General features: G+C 44.3%; 1 protein-coding gene across 1 annotated transcript; it reads left to right on the forward strand.

Annotated features, from left to right (window-relative positions):
* Positions 1-15,362: 15,362 nt before the first annotated feature.
* LOC146206355 (Krueppel-like factor 1) lies at positions 15,363-25,923 on the forward strand. Its single transcript, XM_084587018.1, has 2 exons — positions 15,363-15,675; positions 25,306-25,923. Exons 1-2 carry the CDS (start codon positions 15,363-15,365, stop codon positions 25,539-25,541), a joined length of 549 nt encoding a protein of 182 aa, XP_084443144.1. The 3' UTR covers positions 25,542-25,923.
* Positions 25,924-26,124: the final 201 nt, after the last annotated feature.

The raw sequence follows: 26,124 nt of genomic DNA on the forward strand, positions 1-26,124 counted from the left end.
GCAAGGACATCAAGACAACCACTCGCACGTTCGAGCAGGCTGAACACCTGGAGGTTGCGGACAGCCGCATTCATCACCTATGGGGGGCAAGGAAAGGACTGGAGAAACGACTCAAACGACAGGCGCTGGAACCGCAATCTGCGCAGAAGAATAGCTATAATTAAGCAGGGACATTGAGGATCATGCTGCTAAATTTACATGGAAAAACTGTGAGGACATATGCAGCCACATAGATTGCAATATGAGAGTCTCTAAAACTTCGGATTTGCTCTGTCATCTCTCGACCTTACAGGTAGCAGGACCACTCAGACGCAGAGCCTGCAAAAGCCACATCCATATGCAGGCACACCAGAGGACCTTTTCTTGAGTTAAGGGCAGATATATTGGCAAAGCCTTCGCACATTATGCCAGTCCGACTCAGCTAGACTTTCCCATTACTCACGCCGAGGTTAGGACAAGAATTGCCAGGCCAAACTGCAAATCCGAAAAAAATTGTCGGACTCGACCCGGATAAAGCTTTTGATAACGTCAGATATCTTAGAAAACCTCCGCGAACTCGGCTCGCAAGCCGGCACCTAAAATTATATTCGGCACTTTCTCTCGGGGTAAAAAGACCTCATTTCAAGTAGGAGATCTCCACTTGGATGATTTCCTCCTCGGCAACTATAGGGTACCCCGCGGAAATCGGCCCTTTATGGCCCTTTCTTTTCAACGTTGCAATGCTGAAACATCCATAACAATTAGCGCACATGCCGTAGCTCGATCACAGCCTCTATGCGGTTGGTATTAGCTCGTGGACCGCCAGTGGCAGTGATGCCTTAATCGAGGAGAGACTCCAGCGTGCCACTGATAACATGGCGAATTATGTAGGTCCCAGGGGGCTCCGGTGCTCTCTGGCTAAGTCTGAATTTATCGTATTGCGTAAAATCAGATTCCTTGCGCAACCACCACCGGCTATCGAACTTTGATATTCGCGGAGTCCTCATTCTTCCAGTACCCAAAATTAAAATCCGAGGCCTATAATCTGAAGGCCACTGCCTTCGCCCCGGAAGGGGGGAGGGTTCGCGAGGCTCAATCCGTACGACGAACAACCACAAACCAAATTGGGTGAACCGCTTTTACTTTGGGCAATCACAAAAATAACCAAATCGCTGCTTTAGCGACAAACAAAAACAAGGAAGACCACGAAAGTGTGAAGTTAACAATCTTCACCGAACAGAAAAGTTGAAAGGAACAACACCATAATCAGGCACTCACGCCGAACGTCCAGAAACAGCGTCCAAACGCAGCAATGACGAGAAAACGCTCCGTCTACGTACGCCTCGCCAAACGCTGTCCACGCCGGACGAAGAAAAATCCCTGCCTGCCCCCATGTCGCACGGCCTCCTTATCGGGAAACCACTATCCCGGCTTCCAACGCGCGGATTTCCTCTCACGCGCATGTACTGCCCCGCCTGCTGTTGGCGCGCTGTTTAAGTGATCGCGTTTCTGCGGTCGAGGGCCGAAGGCCCGACAAATCTCACAGGAACATGGCTTCGATGGTGACGCAGTCCAAAAGCTTCAAGGAACTTCGCAGGAAACTATGCGGCCCATTCGCGGCATTAGTAACCGCCACTCGTGCTTGAGCGAATAGAATACGCTCCGTTTAGATACAAACCATTGTGATCAGTAGCATAAACCTATGCCCTTACCTACATCAGAAGTGAGCTGAAAAAGAGAAAGTGGAGGCCGTAATCAATAAATGCGTCAGACAAGCGCAACAAGCAATTGTGATATCCACCCACACAGCGAGTGAGAAAGTTTTAGGCCTCGTTCTTCATAACACGCTAAGTGAGATTATTGAAGCGGTTACCATCTCGCAATACGAATGGCTAATCGGGCGCACCAACTGGCGGACACATTCGGTTGACAATAGGTATAAATTTCGAAAGACAAGGTGGACCAACAACTGACCTCCCCAAACATATACGAGAGTTTTGGTCATCCCATCGATACCTCGGAACATGCACACAGATTTCCATGTTGAATGTCGCGCATGAGAGAGCCAAATCTTTGGCCAAACGTTTTCATAATGATACGTCTGTAATATACGTAGATGTTGATCGAATATTTTAGGGGAATCCCCCAAGGTGGAGTAGATTTGTAATAAGGGAGTAATTACTTATTGACATCCACCCAATCGCAGCCTTACGGCTACAAAGGAAAGTTATCTTTAAGTACGAAGTTCCTGAGCTTTCTCAGGAACTTCGTAGTTAAAGATAACTTTCCTTTGTAGCCGCAAGGCTGCGCTTGGGTGGATGTGAATGAGTAATTATACTCCCTTAGTACATATACATGCAGTAGATTCCTCGACTGACAAGATGGCAGCTTTGGCCATAATAGAACATAGTACATTCATAACTGGGGGCGCTATACGCACTCAGCACTATAGTGAACTAGAATACTTTCTAGTGGCGCGAACAACGGCGCTCGGGCAAGCCGCTTTTCATTGAAACCGCCAGATGGCGCCACTGCAACATCTTCTAGTCGACTTTTCAATGCTTTCTTGCAATAGTGCGACATAGTACCAATGCTTTTGTGCGCCTATTCCGTAAAAGTGGTGATTTTTTTCCCTATGCCGACGTATGTTGACCTCTACCCATAATATAGAAGGCGTTTCATTCGATATTATTCGGGTTTTCGCCGTTGCACTAGGGTGAAAGCGCTCTTATTTCGCTAACGTCTGCTACAGCTCATGCGGGACGAGTTATCACCCACTGTATCATTACAGCACATTAATTTGTACGGGACAGGTATTTTTCTGAGCCTTGCAGAGCCCGCTTTATTACAGAGCCAACTCAGCTGCCAGCAGCAGACTGGTAGCAGAGTGGCCAGGCATCGTGCGCACGCACGGGTTCTCGCATCTCTCCAACCACGCCGCAGTAACTTTCCTTTAGCAATAATGATGATTATATTACACTGCACTATTTGCTATCCACTGGTAACCAGGAATGCTCATTTTAGCGTGATATCTGCTTAGCGTTAGGAAATTTGCGAACTGGTAAAGTGAGGATCAGCTTCAGGCTGTTACATTTGTTTTTTTTTTTGACAAAGTGGTCATGAAAAAAAAAAAAAAATCCTATGCTTTGAAACGAATCAGCCGGCGATGTTCTGTGGCGTCACCATTATTCTCTGTTCACAGCAACAATATCTGTTATAAATCATCGCTGTAAGCCAGGTGCTAATTAAAATCCTTTCATCATCTCATATGCATAACATATATGCCAAAAATACATACATGAGGAGGGCAGAGCAGTTTTGTTTAGGTACTTCACAAGGCTTCTCCACTGCTGTTTTATTTTATTTGAGTGCATGGAACAAAAGCCATCAACAATGAGTTGTTTTGTGAAATTATTGACTAAACAAACAGTCATCCATATCTGCTCATCTTCAGGTGCTTTAATTGAAGCTTGACATTGCGCTGGTTAATGCATTTTGTGAAAAAGTGCATGCGGGTGCTTAAGCAGTAATTCAGCTGCACCAATTTGACAGTGGTCAGAGCACCCAAGTTAGCAGGTTTGCTTGGTCAGTAGCATATACTGAGTACAAGCTGTCTGCTTGAATTTAGCCTGAAGCAGGTTGTAAACACATTCTCAAGGTCAGCCACAAACTGGTATCACTTGAAGGGTACAAAAGGCCTCTGTTGTCCTTAAAGTTAGTAAAATTAGCCAAGTTTTATACATGTGACTTATCTTTTTCTTTTCAAAAAAAGATTAAAGCCTTTCTCACAGTTAGTTTGAGGTAGGATAGAGAGACCACAATTGTATACAGCTGCCAGCCAACTGGCTCACCCCAGGCAATTTTTTTATTTTGAAGTTAAGTAATTAGTAATTATTTTTAATTACGAACTATAGCCTTTAGACAATAACTGGGTTTGCAGAATTTGAGAGCGCCTTCTAAAACCTCCATTTCATTTATTTCCGATAAAGAAAGCCTCATCGTTTTTCCAAGCTCTAAAGAAAGCCCGCGAAATACAAAAATTATCAGCCTGTACTGAGACTGGGATGTTGAGTCACGGCCGCCACTAATTTCTGTCACTGAAACCATGCACGGTTGAGAGCACCACAATATCGTAGTGCATGAATGCGTCAGTCACGTGATATTTTTTTTTTATTATTTCGCGGGCTTTCTAAAGAGGTGGGAAAACTATCCACGTGAAGTTTTCTTTATCGGGAATAAATGAAATGAGGGTTTCAGAAGGGCCTCCCCAACTTTGCAAATCACATTTATTTGAAAGAAATACTTAGTAAATTAGAATTGCAAAATGAAAAATTGCCTGCACCATTTTTTTTATCGATATTTATTGTCTTAGGGCATCAGTAGGGTATAATATGAAAGATGAATAAATGCTTAAATAAATGCACCAGCCAAGGACATACTATGACTATGCGGAATTGAATTTAATATCAGCTGTCTGCTTTATTGAGCCAGTAGTCGTATTCCAGATCACGCAAACAGTCGAAGCTTCCCGAAGTCTTCCATTTGTTCAGTCCTGGTGCGCCAGATGGCTGTCAGCAAGTGGTTTCTTTGGCCCATCTCAAATGGTTTATTTTTAACCCTTGGCTGAAGTTAGCTTGGACACGCGGTATAAAATATGTCGGCTATCGTTTGGTGCCACAGGCTTAATAGCAAGAATTTGTACATGAGCACAACTCTCTGCAACATCAATATTGCCCACATCCAGCCTTGGCTTTACGGGTTTGACGGTAATATATGCCGGACAACCCGGCAAGAGTGTATAGGCACCACATCAGGTGCCAGTGATGGCTTTTCACGCGGTATATCCTCACTTCTGCCGTTGATCATATATGTGCGTGGTCACATATATGAGCCGCATCTCGGTCACATATATGATCGAGATGCGGCTCGAAATGATGCTCACATACTGTCGATGTTTCCATGAGAGGCTTTTCCTGCCTTCACAAGCTTCGTTTCCACTTTCTGCGATGTTTGTTGTCCCTCGGAGCAGCAAACAAAGGTGACTAAAGCACCCGGATAGCCGAGCTTCGGCATCTCGGAGCAAAACAGTGCGAGTTGGTCTTTTTCCTGGCCATTTCGAACTGCACATGGTCCTTTTGAAGAGCTGAGATGTCTTAGTTGCTGTGATGAAAGGCAGAAGTGAAAGTTCGAGGGCAAAATTGCAAAAATGTGCAGACTGCACGGCGCGCCAAGCCATGACTTCCCTTTGCGGACGCGCACGCGGTACTAGCAGTACTAGTAAACGTAACTGCAGCGCCACCAGCGGCGGTCAGTGGCGACCGGCGTGCAAGAGGCGCCCATTTTCCTTCCGTTCGCGCCACTAGAAAGTATTCTAGTTCACTATACTCAGCACACAAACAGCCATTGCTCTAGCCACTGCGGGATCCTCAGTAGAAACCATAGCCAGCGACTCAAAACTTGCGATACGTAATTACACGTTGAGAAAAGTCTCACCACAAGCAGTACGTATTGCGCAAAATTCTGGTTGGCCAGCTCTCAGTGAACGGATATGCACACGCTTTTCAGTGACCATGCATGGTGTAAGGAAGGTTGTCCCTCGTCGCCTGCATTATTCGTTCTACCTCAATCAGCATTAGTAGGTTATGTGAAAATAAATAATGATAATTAGTAGCGATGGCATTTGATAATAGTACTAAACTATTACCCAACACAACAAGGCACAAGACACGGCATACAGCGGAAAACGACTGCCCACCATACAACACAGAGCGAGCCACACGCGCCAGCACTTTGTCCTCTTCGCTCGCCTTCCTCGTAGCAATATGACTAACAATGGGGGTAAATTTCACTAATTTCATTTCATTTATTAATACTGTCAGCCACCATAAGGGGCTGTAACAGGAGTGGAAAATGCAAAACTAAAAAATGAGAAATACAGAACACGATGAAAATCAATAGTCAATATAAAAACGTCTCTGAATACGCACAAATGAAATAAAAATGAAAAATGAAAAAGCAAAAATGAAAATAACAAATATAAATAGATGAATACATAAAAATAAAACATAAACATATAAAAATAAAAAAAGTAAAACTTACAAAAACGTCGCGACAGCGTTAATGATTTCGCGTTCTCCCATGCAGTTTATGCAGTGGCCCCTATTTTTTTTTTTTTTTTTTGCCCTTCCTTGTATCTGTGGAGTTTCCATACGTCGGCTCTCTCTAAGCGTCAGCATTTCTCCTCAAGTGACGCCAGTATCCTAGACGCTGCTGTGTGAATAACGTTTTAAAAGAAACAGTGCATCGTTTGTGTGGTTTTTGTGAGCGCGTTGGTCAGTATTTCTGTTCCTCAGCTGTGTGTAAACGTGCCGAGTGGTACGTGCACCGTCGTGTGCGCGTGGATTTGACACGAAATAGTCAGCGAAAAGTCGGAGAAGTGTTGCGTGCCAAAGCGTATACGCGAGTATAGATTCTGAGCCGAAGGTTCACGTGTTTTGTTTCTCCAAGGATGATGGGCTTTGGAAAATTCGTGGATGCGAGCTATTCTACCAGTGAACCTCCAAGTTTCAGAGCACGAAAGGGTAAGCGGTTGAGGTTTTATTTACAGCTGGACATCTAGGTTAATATTTTTATCATTCAGGCGCATATACGTATCAACGAGAGAGGCGATGCTCGGTGTGCGCTGCGTCTACATAATAGAGACAAAAATCATACTGTTTACTTTAACTGGCAATCCTTGCGTTTATACGCTGATATAATCGGTTTTGTGTATGTAATTGCAGGCTTTGCTGATGCATTCGAATTTGTGCGTCTGCTGTTTATTAATTTTGTGTTATGCTCACATAAGTACTTGCTTATGTTATCACGCAATCTTTCTTTTTTTTTTTTTTTTTTTTTAAGTTAACGAGCGGCACTTCAGCGAAGAATGCAGTGTTCGAGAAGCTTCTCATGTTGACTTACTTACTGGGTGCACTGTTACCGTTCCTTATTTGCTTGTGTGACTACGGCCACAGGCGGTGCCAATTGTTCCCCGAGTGTCCTAATTATTTGTCTAATGAACTAAAGAGACGAGAGCAAATAGCGGCGTTTAGAAGCATACGGTGTTCAGAAACCTCTTCAACTGCCTACCAAGACTGCCAGCATTGAAGAAGACGCAGACAGAATTGTTAACCTAAAAGGCTTGGCGGTTCACGTGAGGATAAACCAATCCGCATTTCTTGCCTGAGAGAAGCGAACCTGTGATGCTTCTCCACATGGTTGAAGGAGACACGTCATTGATGAGGTACTCTATAGTTGCGAAGTCAGACTTCCGGGACGCTCAGTTTTATGGAGGCGCCCGTTAGAATACTGGGATGAGAACAGCAGACAGACATGGCAGTTATTGAATTACAGTAATGAAATTACTGTAATTTATTTACTTTTTTCGGTAATTCGTAATGTAATGGATTACTTTTTCAGGTTGGTCATTTAGTAATGTAATGAATTACTTTTTGGTAGTAATTTCGCAGCAAAAGTAATTAATTCATTTCGAAATTACTTTTACTAAAGTGCGCCACTACTCCTTCAATAGACAACAAAGTAGAGTGCCGCGAAAGCAGGAACGGCGTGCGGCAAGCCGAAGCCAGCGTAACGGATCGGCAAAAGGAGACAGAATTGAGCAGAACAGTGGGTCTGAGACCTGTGTAGCAGGGTAACTTAGTTACAACCATTCTCCGAGCAGCAGGATATAAGGCATCAAGGGAATGCCGAAGGGAGAGATGGTGCAAGAAGGCTGGAGTTGAAAACTATAGTTGGGAGCGTGGCGCAATGGCACTCCCTGTTGCGTCAGTGGTGCCATGGTTACACTCGTCACCACAGGGCAAGGGAGGATTGCGGAGGGGGAGGGGGGAGATAGGCAGGGGGTTCCATGGCGTGAGCCACCGCGTCTTGAGCATTATTGAGCTGTGAGCACAAGGTGCCGATGTCGATTCTTGGGACTGAGGATGTAGTAAATAACCTATCTTCTTCGGGCCCTTGAAATGGCCGAGACAGCACCGGGCCAGCAAGGCGCTGGGTTCGCCGGTCATTTCACGACCGTTCGACCATGCTTCTGTGTTTTTTTTTGTTGTTGTTGTCTTGTTATTGTAATGGCAAGTGTTGTAGAAAAGTGGGAAGGAATAGCTCTCTAGGAAGGAATTTTGGCGGCAAGACGAAATAATGTGTGCTTTGCGTCTGGAGAGCACGTTGTTGGTTTGTTAACTATAGTTTTACTTAGTTTTTGCATGGATGGAAACTAGACAGTATTTTAAAAGTAATTGAATTACTCAGTAGAAGTAATTGTTATGTAATTTCATTACTTTTGGGGAGCAGTAATGAGTAATGTAATTTAATTAATTTTTGGGATTATCTGCGAGGTAATTAGTAATGTAATTTCATTCCTTTTCAAAAGTAATTTTGTCATGTATGACAGCAAGTTCCGACTGTTGCAAACAGCAAACGGGTGCTGGCGGAAAGTTCGTTCAACACCTGCGCCACTGTCATTTCTCTGCTCAAGAACGGTGTCCGCGATGGAAGATGAGAAATAAATTGTTAGTCTTTATATATATATATATATATATATATATATATATATATATATATATATATATATATATATATATATATATATATATATAAATACCGGGTGTCCCAGCTAACTTGAACCAAGGGTTCCAAAATAATGTATTTGAGGTAGGTCAGTGAAACCAGTTGCATACAACTACCAGCCTGCTTGCGCACTACAGGCAATTTTTTGTTTTGCAGTTAGTTAATTGGCTAATTATGTTAATTTTTCTAATTTAATAAACATTTACCTTAGACCAAAAATGTGAATTGGAAAGTTGTAGAGCATCTTCAGAAACCCCCATTCCATTAATTGCGATAAAGAAAGTCTCACGTGTATCTTTTTTTCCGGGCTCAAAACAAAGCCCGCGAAATACAAATAATACCACGTGACTAGCGCACTTGAGCGCAGCGATCGTGGTGCTCTCAGTCGTTGTTTGAGCGAACGAAATCAGCTGCGGGCCGTGACCCGATGGTCCCGTTGCAGCGGCAGGCAGAAATGTTGGCGATGGTTCGAGCGAGCTCGAGCTCGCCCGTCGTCACCGCGATTTTGGCCAGGCCTGCGCACCGCAGCAGCCTACATCACGACAGGCGGATGGCGATAAAGAACCGGCAAATGAAGGTGCAGCGCTAATTTTAGTCGAGTCACATGATGTCATCTCGCCCCTTTACCCAAGCCTGTATGCGCAGATTCAGTGGCTGATACCTTATCCCTCATCCGTTTGCCGTAAAGTTCGCTGATGGGAGAGAAGGAGAGTTTGTTAGAATCCCGGTGGTGTCGGCTCGCCACTCTCGGTGCTACTTGCACCATCAGGTGAGCCGGCTGTCGGACGCGGGCGAAGAAGCCATCGCAGGCATATCGGCCTGCCGCTTTAACGGGGCAAAGGAGACACGGCCGCAGCTAATTTCGTTCGCTCAAACCACGACTGAGAGCACCACAATCGCGGCGCACAAATGCACTAGTCACGTGGTATTATTTGTATTTCGCGGGCTTTCTTTTGAGCCCAGAAAAAAAGATACACGTGAGACTTTCTTTATCGCAATTAATGGAATGGGGGTTTCTGAAGGTGCTCTACAAGTTTCCAATTCACATGTTTGGTCTAAAGTCGATATTTAATCAATTAGAAAAATTAACATAATTAGCTAATTAAGTAATTGAAAAACAAAAAATCGCCTGTAGTGCGCAAGGAGGCTGGCAGTTGAATGCAATTGGTTTCACTGACCTACCTCAAATGTATTATTTTGTATCCCTTGGTTCAAGTTAGTTGGGACACCCGGTATATATATATATATATATATATATATATATATATTTCATATTCATATATTCATATATTTCATAAAAGTCTTCCAGGATCCAGAAATATCTATAAAATGAGGTAGGGGCGCATAAACAAAAACAGTGGTTTATTTCCGACGTTTCGGCCGGGCCCCAGCCGAAACGTCGGAAATAAACCATTGTTTTCATTTGTTCGCCCCTACCTCATCTTACATATATAGGCAACTGAATCTGCTGACATCAAAGAAGGAAAGGAGGCGCTATACAATTAACTTTATGGTTTTTCTGCGTCTCTTTCGCTATAATGCTAGCTCACACCTTAAAGTACATTTGCAGTTACGGATGAGTTGTTTTCCCCACCCAAAGACTATTCGTTCATCGTTCTCTCCATGCGGAATGAACGCGCACCTTGAAGAGCACGGTTCAAAGTGCAACTAAATGCCTAGAATATCTGACTTGACAGATAAGCAACGCTCTATGAACTTGATGGAGGACGACATCCATATAAAACACTTTTAAGATGACAAAGGTGGCAACATTGCCGGCTTCGCACTTAATTCCGCTAATGCAAAGAATGGTGCGTTAGTGTTTATGATGCATATATAGTTTAATGTGCGAGCTCAAAGACGTGGCTCAAATTGTTCCTGCGCACAAAGCGAAAGGAGATGTTTTAGCACAGCATGCCTAAAGGTGTCATTTGTGGACTTAAGAAAATTGGGTGCGGGGTCGTATGTGTTGTAAGGAAGAGCTATCGAGCTACTCCGTGAACAGAAGTGCTACGGGTCTCTTTGGCATCCTCCTCAACTACACCGATCTTCTCTGGGTGCAAGGAGACTCCGAACGGTTTTGTGTTTCTACATCAGTCTGACCCTGACCCTCACAACCGTTGTCTTTTCTGACTGACACCGCGCACATTCTCAAGGGCATGCGGAACAATTGGTCGGAGCAGAGCGACAAGTTTCAAGTTCCCCGAATTTTATCCGGATGCAACGGGACAGAGGCAAAGTGATGGATGCATATTTTAGAACTGTGAAAGCTGCTTTCGATTTTGAATGTGACCAGTTGTTGTGATACGGCTGCGCACCTACACGAAACGCCATTTTGCCAAAAGGAATCACGAAAAGCAGAACGTGAAGCTTACTTTGCAGGTATTTATCCGGGCCAAATGCACTTCGTGTCATTGCGGTAAAGCATAACCTAAGACACTTCAAGGAAACAGTCACTTTCATTGAGATAATAGTCAGTCGGAGAGAGAAGGTTAATGAAGAATGAAGACCCCTCGCCGCGGTGGTGCAGTGGTTAGGGGGCTCTACTTTTGTACCCATGCCGGTTGGTCACCAGTTGTAAAGGTGCAACTTCGAAGTTGGCCTGGGCCAAATTCTGGAAATGGTCATGCCCAACTTTATAGGTAACCATAGGGTCGAGGATGGACAATGCAATTAGGAACTATCGGTTTTGATGCAAATTTGCCACAATCAAATTTCGAGGGTTGGTAAACAGTGTGTGACCCGAACCAAAATTTGGACGTCTCCATCGTGTTCGCCGTAATCGAATTATGTTGTAAGTTCATTTCGGTCCGAAATCGGCCGAGGTCAATCTACTGGGGTGAGTGGACCAAATTTAATGGTGGGCAAGGTCAAATTTGGAGGTCACCATCTTGTTCGCCATAGTCATATTAAATTGGACAGATTTTTGCCTAAATCGGTCGAGGTCAAATTTCGGCGGTGGGTGGTCAAAATTGAAGGCGGCCCTGGAGGTCACCATCGTGGTCGCCGTATAGCGAATTATGTTGGACAAGTTTTGAACTAAATCGACCAATGCAGAATTTCAGCTATACCGGAATGCGTTTAAATTACCTACGTACGTAGCTTCGTATTGTGGCCTCTTCAATCAGTTTACCCAGTTAGAGCAATAGCACACAAAAAGAAATATCGGACAAGGTTCTTGGTCTGTGGTGGTGAGTATATGACTTCTTTCGCCATAAGAAAGAACGTTAAAAAATATGGTTACACAATGGTCTCTTCGAACTTCATTAGCCTGATATTATTAGCTATGCACGGCTAGCCTGACTCGTTCGCATCGCTGTGCACCAATGAGCAGCTAACCCGTGAAATTATTTGCGAGTAATTCCGAAGTAAATAAACAGCAAAAAAAAAAAAGAACTATATAGCCACCGCAATACAACACGCCAATGAGAACAAGTGTTCGATTAACCTGCATTAATCGACATAGTCAAAATAATTGCGTAACAATAAAACAACGAAATTGCTCTACATCATCAGCTCACCAAGAAGCTTATTCATTATTAAAATTACACAGGCAATTCGAGTTCGCTAGGATCTAATTAGCGACTTGTGCCCATTACTTACTCGATCACTTCAGATCATGATTATTCAACCTCTGAGCAAGAATTCATTTGATTTCATAGGAACTTTCTAGGTCGGACTCAGCACGACTCAGATCATAACCTGAATGCGAGTCCGGACTCACTCACGACTCAGATCACGATCTGAGTTTTAGTCAAGACTCACTCACGACTCAGATCATGATCTGAATGTGAGTTCGGACTCACTCACTACTCAGACCATGACCTGAATGTGAGTCCGGACTCACTCACGACTCAGATCATGATCTGAGTGTGAGCCTGAGTGAGCCCGAATGAGTCGACTCATGAGTGAGTCCGCCTACCTATGGCTACGACTGCCTCATATCAGTCATCAAAAAAGACCAACAGGTTGCTTGTAACTCCGGTAAGTGTGTGTTACCAGATGCATTTATTAGGTCGGTGCTAAGAGCGACCAAATGGCAGTCGTTTAAACTTTCAGTCTCAGTAGTCAATACTGAAGACCTCGCGACCGCCTCGAATTGAGAAAATTCTTGTTTAGGCGTTTGTGGCGGTTTTGCTTTATCTTTTAAGATGTGTGTTCACTTTACCAAGTTGGAAGAATGAGCAGAGGTTGATAGCCTAGTGTTCTATCAACTTGCCGCTTCTTAAATGCCTCTAATGAAGTTTTTGTTTCTGCATTATAACTATTTATTTCCCCCACCTGAATTCTTGATAGAAACATTTGTAAAGACTATTTTTCTTTATCCCCCTTTTATTGTGATTCACGTGATTCTTGTGTGATTCTTGATAGAAACATTTGTAAAGACTATTTTTCTTCATCCCCCTTTTATTGTGATTCACGTTACTCATTTCGCGTTCTTTTGCGTCGCTGTCACGAGTGCGTCAGCAGCGGTGGGTTACGCGCAGTAGAAGTATATATTTCCTCGATTATAAGTGTAAGCTGTATTTGCAATGACTGAACACAGCGTTGCAACGGATGCACTTTAATGCCATAGACAGCCGCGGTCAAGCAGACGTGTAGTCCTGGGCCAGAGGGTGTCTGACCGCTGTTTTTGTTAACAATGCATTGGACAAGGTTTTATCAACCATGTAAGAACAGTGTTCATAAAGTCGCAAAACACGCAGCGTGAGGGTGCTAAACAGCAGAAAGGGCTGGACGAACCCGCAGAGCAGAGGCGTCAAGCACTGATGATCAGCCAGGCTCACCGTATTTAAGAGGTGACATACAGGAACGAGAAAAATGATTCCACATATTATTTAGACGAGCAAAGCGCTTCTCCAGACTTATGTGGAACTCGTATACGTAACAGTACAACATTCAGTTTTTCGAATTTGATACGGAGCTTCGCTTTACGTGTTATACTGAAATTAAATAAAATGAAATTGTTTATTTGTCATCAAGTACATATAGGATAGATTGTAGAAAAAGAAAAAAAGCGGTCCTAGAGAGCTTTTTGTCCGGTCCTTCCAGGCGGTAGTTGAGGCTCAAATAGACTAAAATAAAACAATACTTAACCGCTAGTGGGTTTCGGGCACATAGTGGCGTGAACAGTTCAGCTTCGCTGGTAAATTAATGAATTGGACAAGTGCAAGTCTAGCTCTGTGCTTCGCGGTCAATGTTTCGATTATAACTTTCATCTGTGAGCAGTGGATTCGGAACACAAATCTATCTCATTGCCCTGTTAAAGTTCGTTAAGCGTCCTCAAACTAGTATAGTGCGCAACCGGTAAGGCCACTATACTTCCGGACCTGAAAAATGTTTGGCTGAAGCCTGCTCGATATTCAAAAACGAGCATCGAACTGAAACCCACCCCAATCCACTCCTGGCCTAGCCATTCTAAATCATCCATCTTTTTTTACTTTTTCATTGTGTTGCAGAGGCTAGCTGAGACCTATGCATGTAACTCTACTAAAAACATACAAGAGCACACAGTCTTGTTTAGTCTTACTCCCTCCTGCCCGCGCTATATGAGCGCGCTTTCGTGCGTTTCTCCGCTCGCCTGTATCTTTTCCGTCACCGTGCTTACTGCTGACTCTCGCCCTGCTGGTACCGTGGTCGCCCTTTTAGTTTTTATGCGTTACTTTTCGTAACTATTATTTTTTATTTCGTTAATATAAGCCCTTTAAGGGAGCACTTGAAAGCCTCGAAGGCTCATTGGCTCCTACAGAAATGTCGACGTTGCGGAAAAGTGATAGTTTCCTTCGATTCCTTATATATTATCTCCATGTATGCTTTGCCTGTTAGTTCTTTAGTGCTTGGATAAGCATCTATGTTCAGGCAAAGTTTGTCCAGAAGATTGTAACCGGAAGACCAGCTCCTGGGCGAACCGTTGGCTAAAAATACCTATATGAAGATTTTTTTCAGCCCATAGCTTTATATGTCAGGAGAGGTAAATCACCAACAGCTAAAATGATAACAGTGGATTTATTCGATTTTTCCTTCCCCAAAATGAACATACAGGTTATACGTGTCCTATGTGTAACCTAGCTATATACGTTCATTTTTGAGAAAGATCAGACCCTGATCGAAACGATGAATAAATCCGCAGTTGTGGTTTCCATTTCTTGGCGGTGTAATATATATATATATATATATATATATATATATATATAAACTCAGGGACATGAGGGCGAAAGCGAATCAAAGGAGTCTTTTTGCTACCAAGATCGCGTCCTGCTCGTGATATATCCGCGCAGCCGCACCCGGCGGCTCGTGGCTTGCATCGTTATCACCGAGCAGACGGTCCAGAGCCGGGCTGCCGGCGTCAAAAGCGCGGTCCACCAGTGGGAGCCGTGTGCCCAGATGCGTGCCCTCACCCCCGCCTCGAGGGGTGAGCAGCCGCGGGTGGAAGGGCGCGCCCCGCCGGCAGGCCCTGGATTGGCGCTGCCTTATTGAATTAGGAGCGGGGGAGCAGCATCCTCCCATGATGACGGCCATCAGAGCGGCGCGCGCGCGGCTCTCCCTAAACACTCAGCGGCGGTGCCCCCCCAGTGCGAGCCCCCGCCGGGGTCCATGACGTCAGCCCGAGCCCCCGACTAAAGAGGGGCGGGCCCCCCTCTCTCCCTAGTCTCCGCCTGCTTCACGCCCGTCCCTGGCGCATTGTCCCGTCGGGGGCCAATCCCCAGGCCGGCGGTGGTGGCCACAGCCGAAGCCGTCCCGCGGGCGCAGAGCGAGCCATGACCGGCAAAGAGCGCGCGTCGCCAATCTTCCGGCCCTGGGCCCAGCCGAGCGAGAACAGGATCGTGCAGCCTGAGCCGGTGTATCTCCTACCGGCCGCCGTGTCTGCGCTGCAGCCGGCCTTCCCGTCCCAGCTGACCGCGTGGGAAGTGGCTGCCGCGCAGCACCACCATGCGCCTGTGCTCCTACAGCAGGAACTGGCAGCGCGCTGGAAGGCCAAGAAGCAGAGGCCCAAGCGCTTCCAGTGCCCGCACTGCAAGGTCTCCTTCAGCAACAATGGACAGCTCAAGGGACACGTTCGCATTCACACCGGTATGCTCCACTTGTGCGAGAGCGCGGTGACACAACACTCCTCGTGTTATGGCACAGCACTCCTTTTTTTTTTTCTTTTTTTTTTTTCTGGAGGGGGAGGGGGGGGGGTATTTGCAAATGAGCCGGTCAAGCGAATTGTACTTTGCTAAATAGCTACGATTGTGACCAATGTAGATCGTATAAACTTCTTGTCGGCGTATACTTAAATGCATATACGCACTACATTTTCTCTTCATCTCACTGCTGATTCCCGAAGAAGAGGAAAACTCGCCATTTTCTACAAAAACTATTGGTTTGATCTATATTATCCCCTATTTTGTAAAAAAGCAGAAAAAGTGCTACATGTGTAGTCGTTGTTTCGACACTGACATTACCTTTTTATGTAAATCGTACGGCGCTGTAGTTTAGCATCAATCGCACATGGCAAGCTTGTTAGCCTGGTAGTCAGCACAGCAGAATACTATGCAAAGGTCTCATTCTATGTCATTCGCTATGGTGGCAGATTAACACTGGCCAAATTGCTCCTGCGTAATTATTTACGGAGCAGCATGTACGTACAGACTGCCTCCAAATATGAATTGGTGGGGCGTGAACATGGCGTCATTAAGGATATCGGCACGCATATCAAGCAAATGAGTCATGTTCTGTATAAACAGGTGCTCGGGTCTTTGTGAAGGCTTCCGTCATCAAAAGTTAGGGTGGCGCTCAAGCCTCGTCCTAGAAGTTAGACGCGATAGCGCCTTTAAACAACGCCTTTCATACCGAAGATTTTTTTTTTTTACATTTTTTGTTTAGGCTGCGTTTTTCATGGCGAAAGGAAGGTGCACTGTCTCATTTTTCGGTGGACACCTGCACTTACAATTAACGGCATACAGTCGGAGGCAAATATATCGTAAGTTTGAATCCCTTTTGCAAACTAGCCTCTAACCTAACCAGCAGACGGTTGCTATAATAGGAAGCGAAATTTGATCACGCTTAACGCTGCACAAAGAGCGGCTGCGTGATACTTTTATTAAGAATAACGTGCGCGTAACCAAGTTTGATTCCGTGGGCCTGCAATAGTTTCTATTAATTTGCTTCCTGCCGATTCACGCGTTACAACGCCGCCTTTGCTACGACGCGGGACTGCTACGCTATCGCGGAAAATCAGCTCGCGCTGTTTGTCTTGGACAAATGAAATCCTACAGCAGCGCCAAGGACAAGCACCGGCATCGTACTTGAACGTGTATAGACTGATCACGCAAAGATGTGATCTCTTCAAGCGCTATATTATGGGAAAATTGTTTAGCGCTTTTTTTTTTTTTTGCTTATCGTAACATTACACCTCAATATGCAGAAGACTAAGGTAATGTTCAACAGCCTCGGGAAGGAACAGGAGTTTACATTAGGTAGCGAAATACTGGAAGTAGTAGGCGAATATGTCTGCTTAGGACAGGTAGTAACCGCAGATCCGGACCACGAAAAGGAAATAACAAGAAGAATACGATTGGGATGGAGCGCATTTGGCAAGCACTCGCAGATTATGACTAGCAGCTTACCGGTATCGCTCAAGAGGAAAGTATACAACAGTTGCATCTTGCCTGTACTCACCTATGGGGCTGAAACGTGGAGGCTAACTAAGAGAGTTCTACTCAAGTTGAGGACAACCCAGAGGGCTATGGAACGAAAAATGGTAGGGGTAACATTAAGAGATAGGAAGCGTGCAGAGTGGGTCAGAGAAATAACTCAAGTTACCGACATTCTAGTGGAAATTAAGAAGAAGAAATGGACAAGGGCAGGACATGTAGTGCGAAGAGAGGATAACCGATGGTCGCTGAGGGTAACAAACTGGATTCCAAGGGGAGGAAAGCGTAGCAGGGGGTGGCAGAAAGTTAGGTGGGCGGATGAGATTAAGAAGTTCGCAGGGGTCAAGTGGATGCAGCTAGCACAGAACCGGGTTAAGTGGAGAGATATGGGAGAGGCCTTCGCCCTGCAGTGGGTATAATCAGGCTGATGATGATGATGATGATGATGAACATTACACCTTAACAATCAGTAAATTATCGGATTCTCTATAGGGACGTTTATAGTTTTTGGCTGTATGCTATCAAACGGCAAACCATTGATTGTATATGGGAGATTTAACTACTTGGTTCGATCACAGGACAAACTCTAAAGACAATGGCGGGGGAGTCCAGCTCCACGATGCAGTGCATTAGTGCGCTCTGCATTAGTGGGCCAGTGTCATCACATGGCGCAAGTGTTCGAAGCGGTATATGGCAAACCGTGCTTTGATGGGTGCCCTCGGCGGCCATGGCTCACTACAGGTAGCTCTTTATATATATATATATATATATATATATATATATATATATATATATATATATATATATATATATATATATATATATATATTATAAACTAAGTTATAGTTGCGTACTACTGCAATAGAGCACGCAACTCTGAACTGAAAAGACGCAGCGCAGAGTCTCTTAAGTTCTGCAGTTTTATTGCCATGATTTATAATAGCCTATGTACGCAATATAAACCGCAATAACCGAGCAATTATAATAATTATAGTAAACAACCACGTGCGTCTAGAAAATTTGTTTGTTACTTGTTTTCCTGGGGGATAGTTTACGCATTCTAAGGCCAAGAACTTAGCGCAGGGTTTCTGAACCCTATCAGAGCGTTAGCGGAAATTACTTCTGTGTCCCTATGAGGGAAGAATTGGCTACCGAAGCATTGAAGTATCTGCTTGCTTTCTCGTTTTTGAGTAAAGTGATACCTCTTGCAACACTCGCAAATGATCAATGACATCCATGGACATCTACATCGAAGAGAAAGAAAACCGCGGTAGCCTCAGCTGAGCAGGGCGCCACGGATGTATTGGTGTGTTCGTGAGGCAGACAACAAGCGGTCGGGTTCGAACCCCCGTATTCCGGACAGTAGTCGAGCGTAATGACATGCTCGGTTGTTTCCAGCAAATGCATTTGTTTCAAAATATCAGTGACGGCTAGTTTGTGATCCAGGTATACTATACCGGGTGATTGTTTTTTTTTCTTTTTCTTTTTTACTGTTTGCAAGCTCACGTTTTAAAAACTGTAAGTGCGCTTTATAACTAGACGGGCGTCATGTGCCTGAGATCGATAATTCAATGACTAATTAAAAATAATGGCTAAGCATTTTTTCACTTTAGATGAAAAGCTTTGAAACTGGGAACCTTCAGTATTAAAGGCGAGACCCGGTTTTAAACTATATTTCTCGGCAGTCAGCGAACAGACGTACGTACGGAAAATGAGGCGCTCTTTTCTTTGATCATGTGAAATATAGCCGACAGCACGAAAAGCATATATTTGTTTTTATGTTGACCAATGTCTAATAGTAATGGAATATCACAACTACTAATATTTCAAGCGCAACAACGACAACACATAGATATAGAGACGACAGGACATGCGCTGTCCTGTCCTGTGAAGCGCATGCTTTGTCGTCTCTATATTTGTGTGCCACAGTTGTTGCACTTGAAATATTAATACCAATGCACCAACATGCCTCGCGAAGTGTTTTACTAATTAAATCACAGAGAGGAACGTAGAATAGAAAGCAACTGCATACCATAGGTAGTTCAGTGGGTTATCCCACCCTCCCCTTTAGATACAACACAGGAAGTTCTACGTGCGCCGCTGTGGAAGAGGGTGGCGTTGACGAACATTCTCAATGATAGGTGACGCGCAATACAAACACCGAAGTGGAGGATTGAACATCCGCCGCCACTGCTCAGTCGGTAGAGCTCCGGAAGCGAAATTCGGAGGTCGTGTGCTCGGTTCCTACTGGTGGTGTATAATTGTTTTTCTCTACTTTATAATCGCTTATATTCATGATTATTTCGCAGTGAACTTACATAGGAGCCGGTGGTTGCTGACTACCTTCGTTTCTTTCGGCAATGTGGTTCGGAAATTGAATTTCAAAAGGATGTCATTATCCTACTTTGGCAAAGTTTGACTTTGGCGCCATACTTATTCTAATTGTACCCGTCGCGGTGGTTTAGTGGTCAAGACGCTCGGCTACTGACCGGAAAGAACGGGTTAGAATCCAACCGCAGAACCGTGTGCTGTGCGATATCAGTGCATGTTAAAGATACCCAGGTCGCTGAAATTATTCCGCAGCCATATATATATATATATATATATATATATATATATATATATATATATATATATATATATATATATATATATATATATATATATATATATATATATATATATATATATATATATGACATATGATGGCTTTACAGTTATTGCACCTACCTACAGTTGCGTACTACTGCAGTGGAGTACGCAACTCTGCATTCAAAAGACGCAGCGCAGCGTCTTTTAAGTTCTGCAGTCTTAACGCCATGAGTTATGGCGCCGCACCGCAGTCATAGCCGCTGCTAGCAATTCGGCGTTTAGCGCGGGTATTCGTTTGCGGGAATATTCACACAAGTGGATAATATTTGCGAAATGTTAGTCCCATATTTGATACGCTTTTGTCGATAATTATAGGTTTTCAGCCATACTGCTCTAGCTTTTGAAAAAGTAGTAGTCACGCACCGCTATACTCATAATCATCTCCAACTATTCCTGTTTTCCGCCAGTCGAAACTGTAAATTATCGCGGCAAACCTTCGAAGCTTGCCAATTCATTCCGAAAGCGAATAAAGTACACTTTGGCTTGTTGCTGATCTCGCTATCGTGTTGAGGAACTGCCAAGACCACTTGGCCGAGACAACTGCACTTCTTGACTACCTACTGCACTTTGTTTGCATCCACGATTTTTTATATACTTTGTCCACGCTGGAAAAATTACTTTGGCTATACTCATTCTTTTTTTTTTTTTTTTTTTTTTTTTTTTTTTAGGCGTTCGCTGCAATAAATCGCTGTAATTAGTCCCTTCGGTACCCGCGGCATCATCGTCTACATATTGGAGATTACTAAAATATTCTGCATTCATTCTCACACGTACACGCGTGGCTCTTCCGAATTTTTTTTTTAACATTTTTTTTCAGTTGCGTGAAAAATGGCGAAGAGATTTTGCCTATCCGCACGGCATTCCTTGTTGCTCCTCTTAAGTATGGGCTTTTTTTTTAACCTCTACAAACATGCATCTTAAAAACTATGACAAATACGTTTGTGCGGTCTGTGTAGGTTGGCTTTACAGCAAGGCCAGCCTCTTGCACACACACACACACAAAAAAAAAACTTGATGTTAGATGGTTAACTAAAATTTACTAAGAATTTTTATAAGACGTAATATTATATTGAGTAGCTGAAGGCCGCCAAAAGCAGAGATGAGACCAGATTTAAAATTTCCCTAATCAGTAGTGTGGTTTGAATTATTAAACAGAAAAAATACGGTTTTTAAAAGCTCGCTGAGTTGCCTTTTCGGCAGTGCACATTCATAAAGTGGCGCCTACTTCATTCTTATGCATCAAATACAAATATTGTTTGTGTTTCGATAATGTTGAAGTTAACATGGTTTTTGGTGACATGACATTGCCACATCTAAAGACGTCATTTTAAAATTATGCAATGCAGGAAAGCCATCTCAACAAGCTTTGAAATGCGCATTTTTGAAATTCAGTTTCCGAACCACATTGCCGAAAGAAACGAAGGTAGTCAGCAATCACCGGCTCCTATGTAAGTTCACTGCGAAATAATCATGAATATAAGCGATTATAAAGTAGAGAAAAACAATTATACACCACCAGTAGGAACCGAGCACACGACCTCCGAATTTCACTTCCGGAGCTCTACCGACTGAGCAGCGGCGGCGGAAGTTCAATCCTCCACTTCGGTGTTTGTATTGCGTGTCCCCTATCCTTGAGAATGTTCGTCAACGCCACCCTCTTCCACAGCGGCGCACGTAGAACTTCCTGTGTTGTATCTAAAGGGGAGGGTGGGGGCTATGGGATAGCGCACTGAACTACCTTTGACATGCAGTTGATTTTTATTCTACTTTCCTCTCTGTGATTCCGTTATTATTTGACACCGGTCAACGCGAAAAAAAAAAATACTATATGCTTTCCTTGCTGACGGGGATGTTGGCTACATTTCACATGATCTCCGAAACGAGCGCCTCATTTTCCGTACGTCTGTTATCCGACTGCCGAGAAAAATAGTTTAAAAACCGGTCTAACCTTTAATACTGAAATCTCCGAGTTTCAAAGCTTTTCATTTAAAGAACAAATTGTTCGTTATTATGTTTAATCAATCTCAAGCACATGACACCCGCCTATAGCTATAAAGCGTACTTACAGTTTTTAAAACGTAAGCTGGTAAACAGTCATAAGAAAGGTCGCCCGGTATAGTACCCTGGACCACAGAGCAGCTCTCAGAGATATTTTGCAACTAATGTATGGGCTGGAAACACGTGGACATGCCATGGTGCTCGGCTACTGACAGGAATACGAACCAGACCGCTTGTTGTCTGCCGCACGAACATACCTGCACCCTGCGTAGCTGGGACTACCGCGGTTTTATTTCTCTTCGATATAGATGTCCATGTATATCATGGATCACCTGCAAGCGTTGCAAGTTTCACTGTATACGAATACGAAAAAGGCATTAATTCGATAGCCAATTGTTTCCTCATAGTATAACGCAGAAGTCATTTCCGCTAACGCTCTTTATGAAATCTATTGGGCGGTATACATCACAATCGCGTAGTGCACGATGAGCAATAAGTTGATGGGTCTCTAGCTGTCTTCTTAGTGAATTGGAAGTGTTAGTGTGTTAGCGTTCTACTATGTGCTTGGCAGTCTACCTCGACCAGCTCTAGTTGAAATCCGCAGACGAAATCCCCTCACGCACCTTTTTTTTTTTTTTTTTTTCTACTCCACCAGTTTGAAGTCTTTCCGTACAACTATTATCCCAAAGACAGTTTTTCCGCCTTCGTTTGTTATTTCCAACCATCGGCGCCATCTTCACTCGGATTCAATAATTAACTTTCGTGCTGCCCTATATCTTTTCACTGTTCTTAATCGCACTGTCATGCTTTATTTTACACGTGGCTTAAGCGGCAATGTGTATAGTCCTATAGACCTATTGCAGGTTTCCTACTCGCCATGTTACATTTCCGAGTGTCGCTTATACCGTGCGTTGAGTGTGTGGCGATTATCTTCTGGCGCGCTCAAGGTATCATCTGGTGCAATCTTTTGAATCACATTCGTCGTTTTCTGCGAACGTTTTCCAGTACTTAGTCTGTAGTAGCTCGATGCGATGTCGACTGGTTATGTTCACGTTCACCGCGTTTAGGTTATGTTCCCTTCTTAAACGAGATATCTGTTCTCGGTCGAGCTTTTCTAGCTTTTGAGCCACTGCGCATACTCTGTGATATGGCTAACTCGCCCAACTGCTTTCATACCGACCTCCTTGTACTATGCTTGCAATCTTTGCTAACGTTCCGTGATTGTAGACGTCACGAGTTTGCGCTCACTATCTTTTATTTTGCGTATCCCCACTTGGTCCGTGCACATTCTTGGGATGCTTGCAATTTTTATTCTATCCATTCGCGCCATCTATGTCCCCGTCCTTCTCGTGCGGTTAAGAGGGGAAACATTTATGACCCTTATACATTGTCCCTTTTCGCACATTCCACAAATTGATCGCTTCGACCTTTCATGGTGCCTGCGCCATACATATAAGTTACCTTTTCGCCTCCCAATTTATTTTATTTGAGCTGAAAATACCCATGAGTGATGTGCGTGTTTGTTCGTGATTCGTCAATTCGAGAAATTCACAGAAACTTATAGGCCAAGGGAAAACACTTGCATAGAGTTGTCAGCTTACTTGCGCAGCACAGGTAATATTTTGTTTGCAATTCATAAATTAGTAATTAAGATAATTTTCTAAATTACTAAATATTGACTTTAGAAAATAAAGGGTGATATGCAAATTTAGCACCTTCAGAAACCCCCATTCCATTTATTTGCGTAAACAATAAGCCTCACGCGTATATATATTTTTCTGATATCCGAATAATGCTCGCGAAATACGAAAACTATCACGTGACTAGCGCATTCGCGCGCCGCGATTATGGGGCTTCCAATCATGGTTTGAGTGAACGAAATCAGTTGTGGCCGTGGCGCCATGGCGCCGTCGCCCCGTTGCAGCGGCAGGCTGATACGGCGCACGTGACAGTGCAAGTTGCAGCGACCTCGCCGCACTCGCTGCAACCGTCGCCAACATTTCAGCCTATGCCGTTGGAACTGGGCCGTTGAGTCACGGCCAAGGTAGTCACGGCCGCAGCTAATTTCGTCCACTCAACGCACGACTGAGAGCACCACAATCGTGGCACTCGAATGCGCTAGTCTAGGGATAGTTTTCGTATGGGCTTCCTTTGAGGCTCGGAAAAAGATACATATATGCGGCTTTCTTCAACGGAAATAAATGGAATGTGGGTTTCAGAAGGTGCTCTCCAAATTTGCAAATCACATTTATTGTGTAAAAGCAATAGCTACAGAATTAAATATATCTTAATTACTAATTAGTTAATTGCAAAAAAAAAATTCTGTGGTGCGCCAGACGGCTGGCAGCTGTGTGCAGGTGGTTGCCCTGGCCTACCTCAAATATTGTATTTTTTAACCCTTGGGTGAAGTTAGCTTGGACACCCTGTATATTATTTTCCATAACAAATGCTCTGCCACAGGCATCTAAGGAGGAAGTATCATGATATAATTTCCCATAACGAAAATTGCCGTACGAAAAAAAAAAAAAAAAGAGCATGGGTTCAGCGGAGCCTTCCTCGACGGAAAGACACCCTCAAAGTGCGATTATTCATGGCGTAGCAACGGTAACAGCCGCTGGCATGGGTACCCATGCACTATAAAAGAAAGTTGGAATGCATCAAATGTGCGGGAAATTTCTAGAGTTGGCCATTGGCCGAATCTTTATGGAGAGCTGAGTGGCTTAAGAAACCGTCGCGCGTATGGCCCGCTGTATGTGGACGAAGAAAAGTAATATCTGAAGATCGAATCTTGATTTTTCTTTTTTTTTTTTTTTTTTTGCGCTGTTGAGGGAACGGGACAGAACCGGACCAACAGCGATAAGAGTCCTGGAGGGTGCTGTATGGATGGTCTTTTCACTCGCCACGACATATAAATACTGTCTTACTGAGGAAATTTACCGGAACAATGGCTTCACAGAGTCAGAGAGATATACACACCTTGATGACGCTAAGGCCCATATTAAGACTTTATTTCACCACTCTACAATACATAGTGGCACAGCTTCAGTAAGAAGAGCAACTGAAAGTTTCGACTTTGCAGAATTTTGTTAGGACGGCGGAGAGTGACTATCTGAGAAGTCGAGGGGAAGACATCAATGGTCATATATGTGAAAGCGTTCGCACTGATTTTGTTATTGGTCTGTTCACAATGGAAACCACTCGTTGTATTGCCGTTGTTCTACTCATTATATCCGTTTGTTTTAAAGTACCAATAGAAGGACGGATAGTAATATGAGGTAATAGAATGGCAGCGGCAGTGCCAATAGTTGTATTGTTGACCGTGGAAGTGTCAGTGCACGTGCGAAGGAAGGTATATTTCGCGCATAAAATTCAATGGCTTGCCTATATAAGCAAGGTTCCCTTTCTTGTAACGCAGGAGAGCGGCCATTCGCCTGTGAGCACGAAGGCTGCGGCAAGACCTTCACCCGCAACGAAGAGCTGACCCGGCATCGTCGCATCCACACAGGACTACGGCCTTTCCCGTGTCCGCTGTGCCAAAAACCGTTCGGTCGCAAAGACCACCTCAAGAAGCACGTCAAGACGCACGAGAGGGCCCTCCTACCAGGCCTGCCCTACTTCTTCGGCGCCACGCCGGATTTCTTCTTCATGTGAGTCGGGATGCGCCGACGGACTGCCCCAATGACGTGACCGGACGGCAGCGTATCCGCGGGACAGCGCATAGTCAAATGGAACAGGCATGGATCACCTGTATTTCGTCACAAGCTTTGCGAGGGGCCTGCGCGCTGGACGAGAACGATTTCCCGCTGCTCGAGACGCGCCTCGAAGCAGGCTTCTGAGCCGTTTCGATAGCCAAGGCCATCGGGTGCGCTGGTCGTCAGACCTGGTGACTTGCGTTGATCGAAATGTTGTGTGCCGCCGTCCTAGATTTCGTGACAGAAGCTGTGACAACGATCAGATCGACGCGGAGTCTTCTCTCTAACATTTTAAATGATCGTGAATGATCGCTTGAACGCGTTGGTCTCCCCGAGCAGGCACCTGGAAACGGGCGAAATTCGCACAAGAAATTTAGTCTCGAAAAAAAAAAAAATGATGTGCTGCCGTAATTGCTAACACACATCGTCTTCACTGTCAGATCTGCAAGAGCGCAAGCGCACGGAGCCAATGGATGTACGCTGGCTGCGCACCATAACACTGGAGACGCTTTCAAAGCCCACAGCTTGCTACTTCTGCTTTG

The sequence above is a fragment of the Amblyomma maculatum genome, chromosome 1 (genome assembly GCF_055883805.1).
Source record: "Amblyomma maculatum isolate TAMU_Amacu chromosome 1, ASM5588380v1, whole genome shotgun sequence".
In the NCBI taxonomy this organism is placed as follows: domain Eukaryota; kingdom Metazoa; phylum Arthropoda; class Arachnida; order Ixodida; family Ixodidae; genus Amblyomma; species Amblyomma maculatum.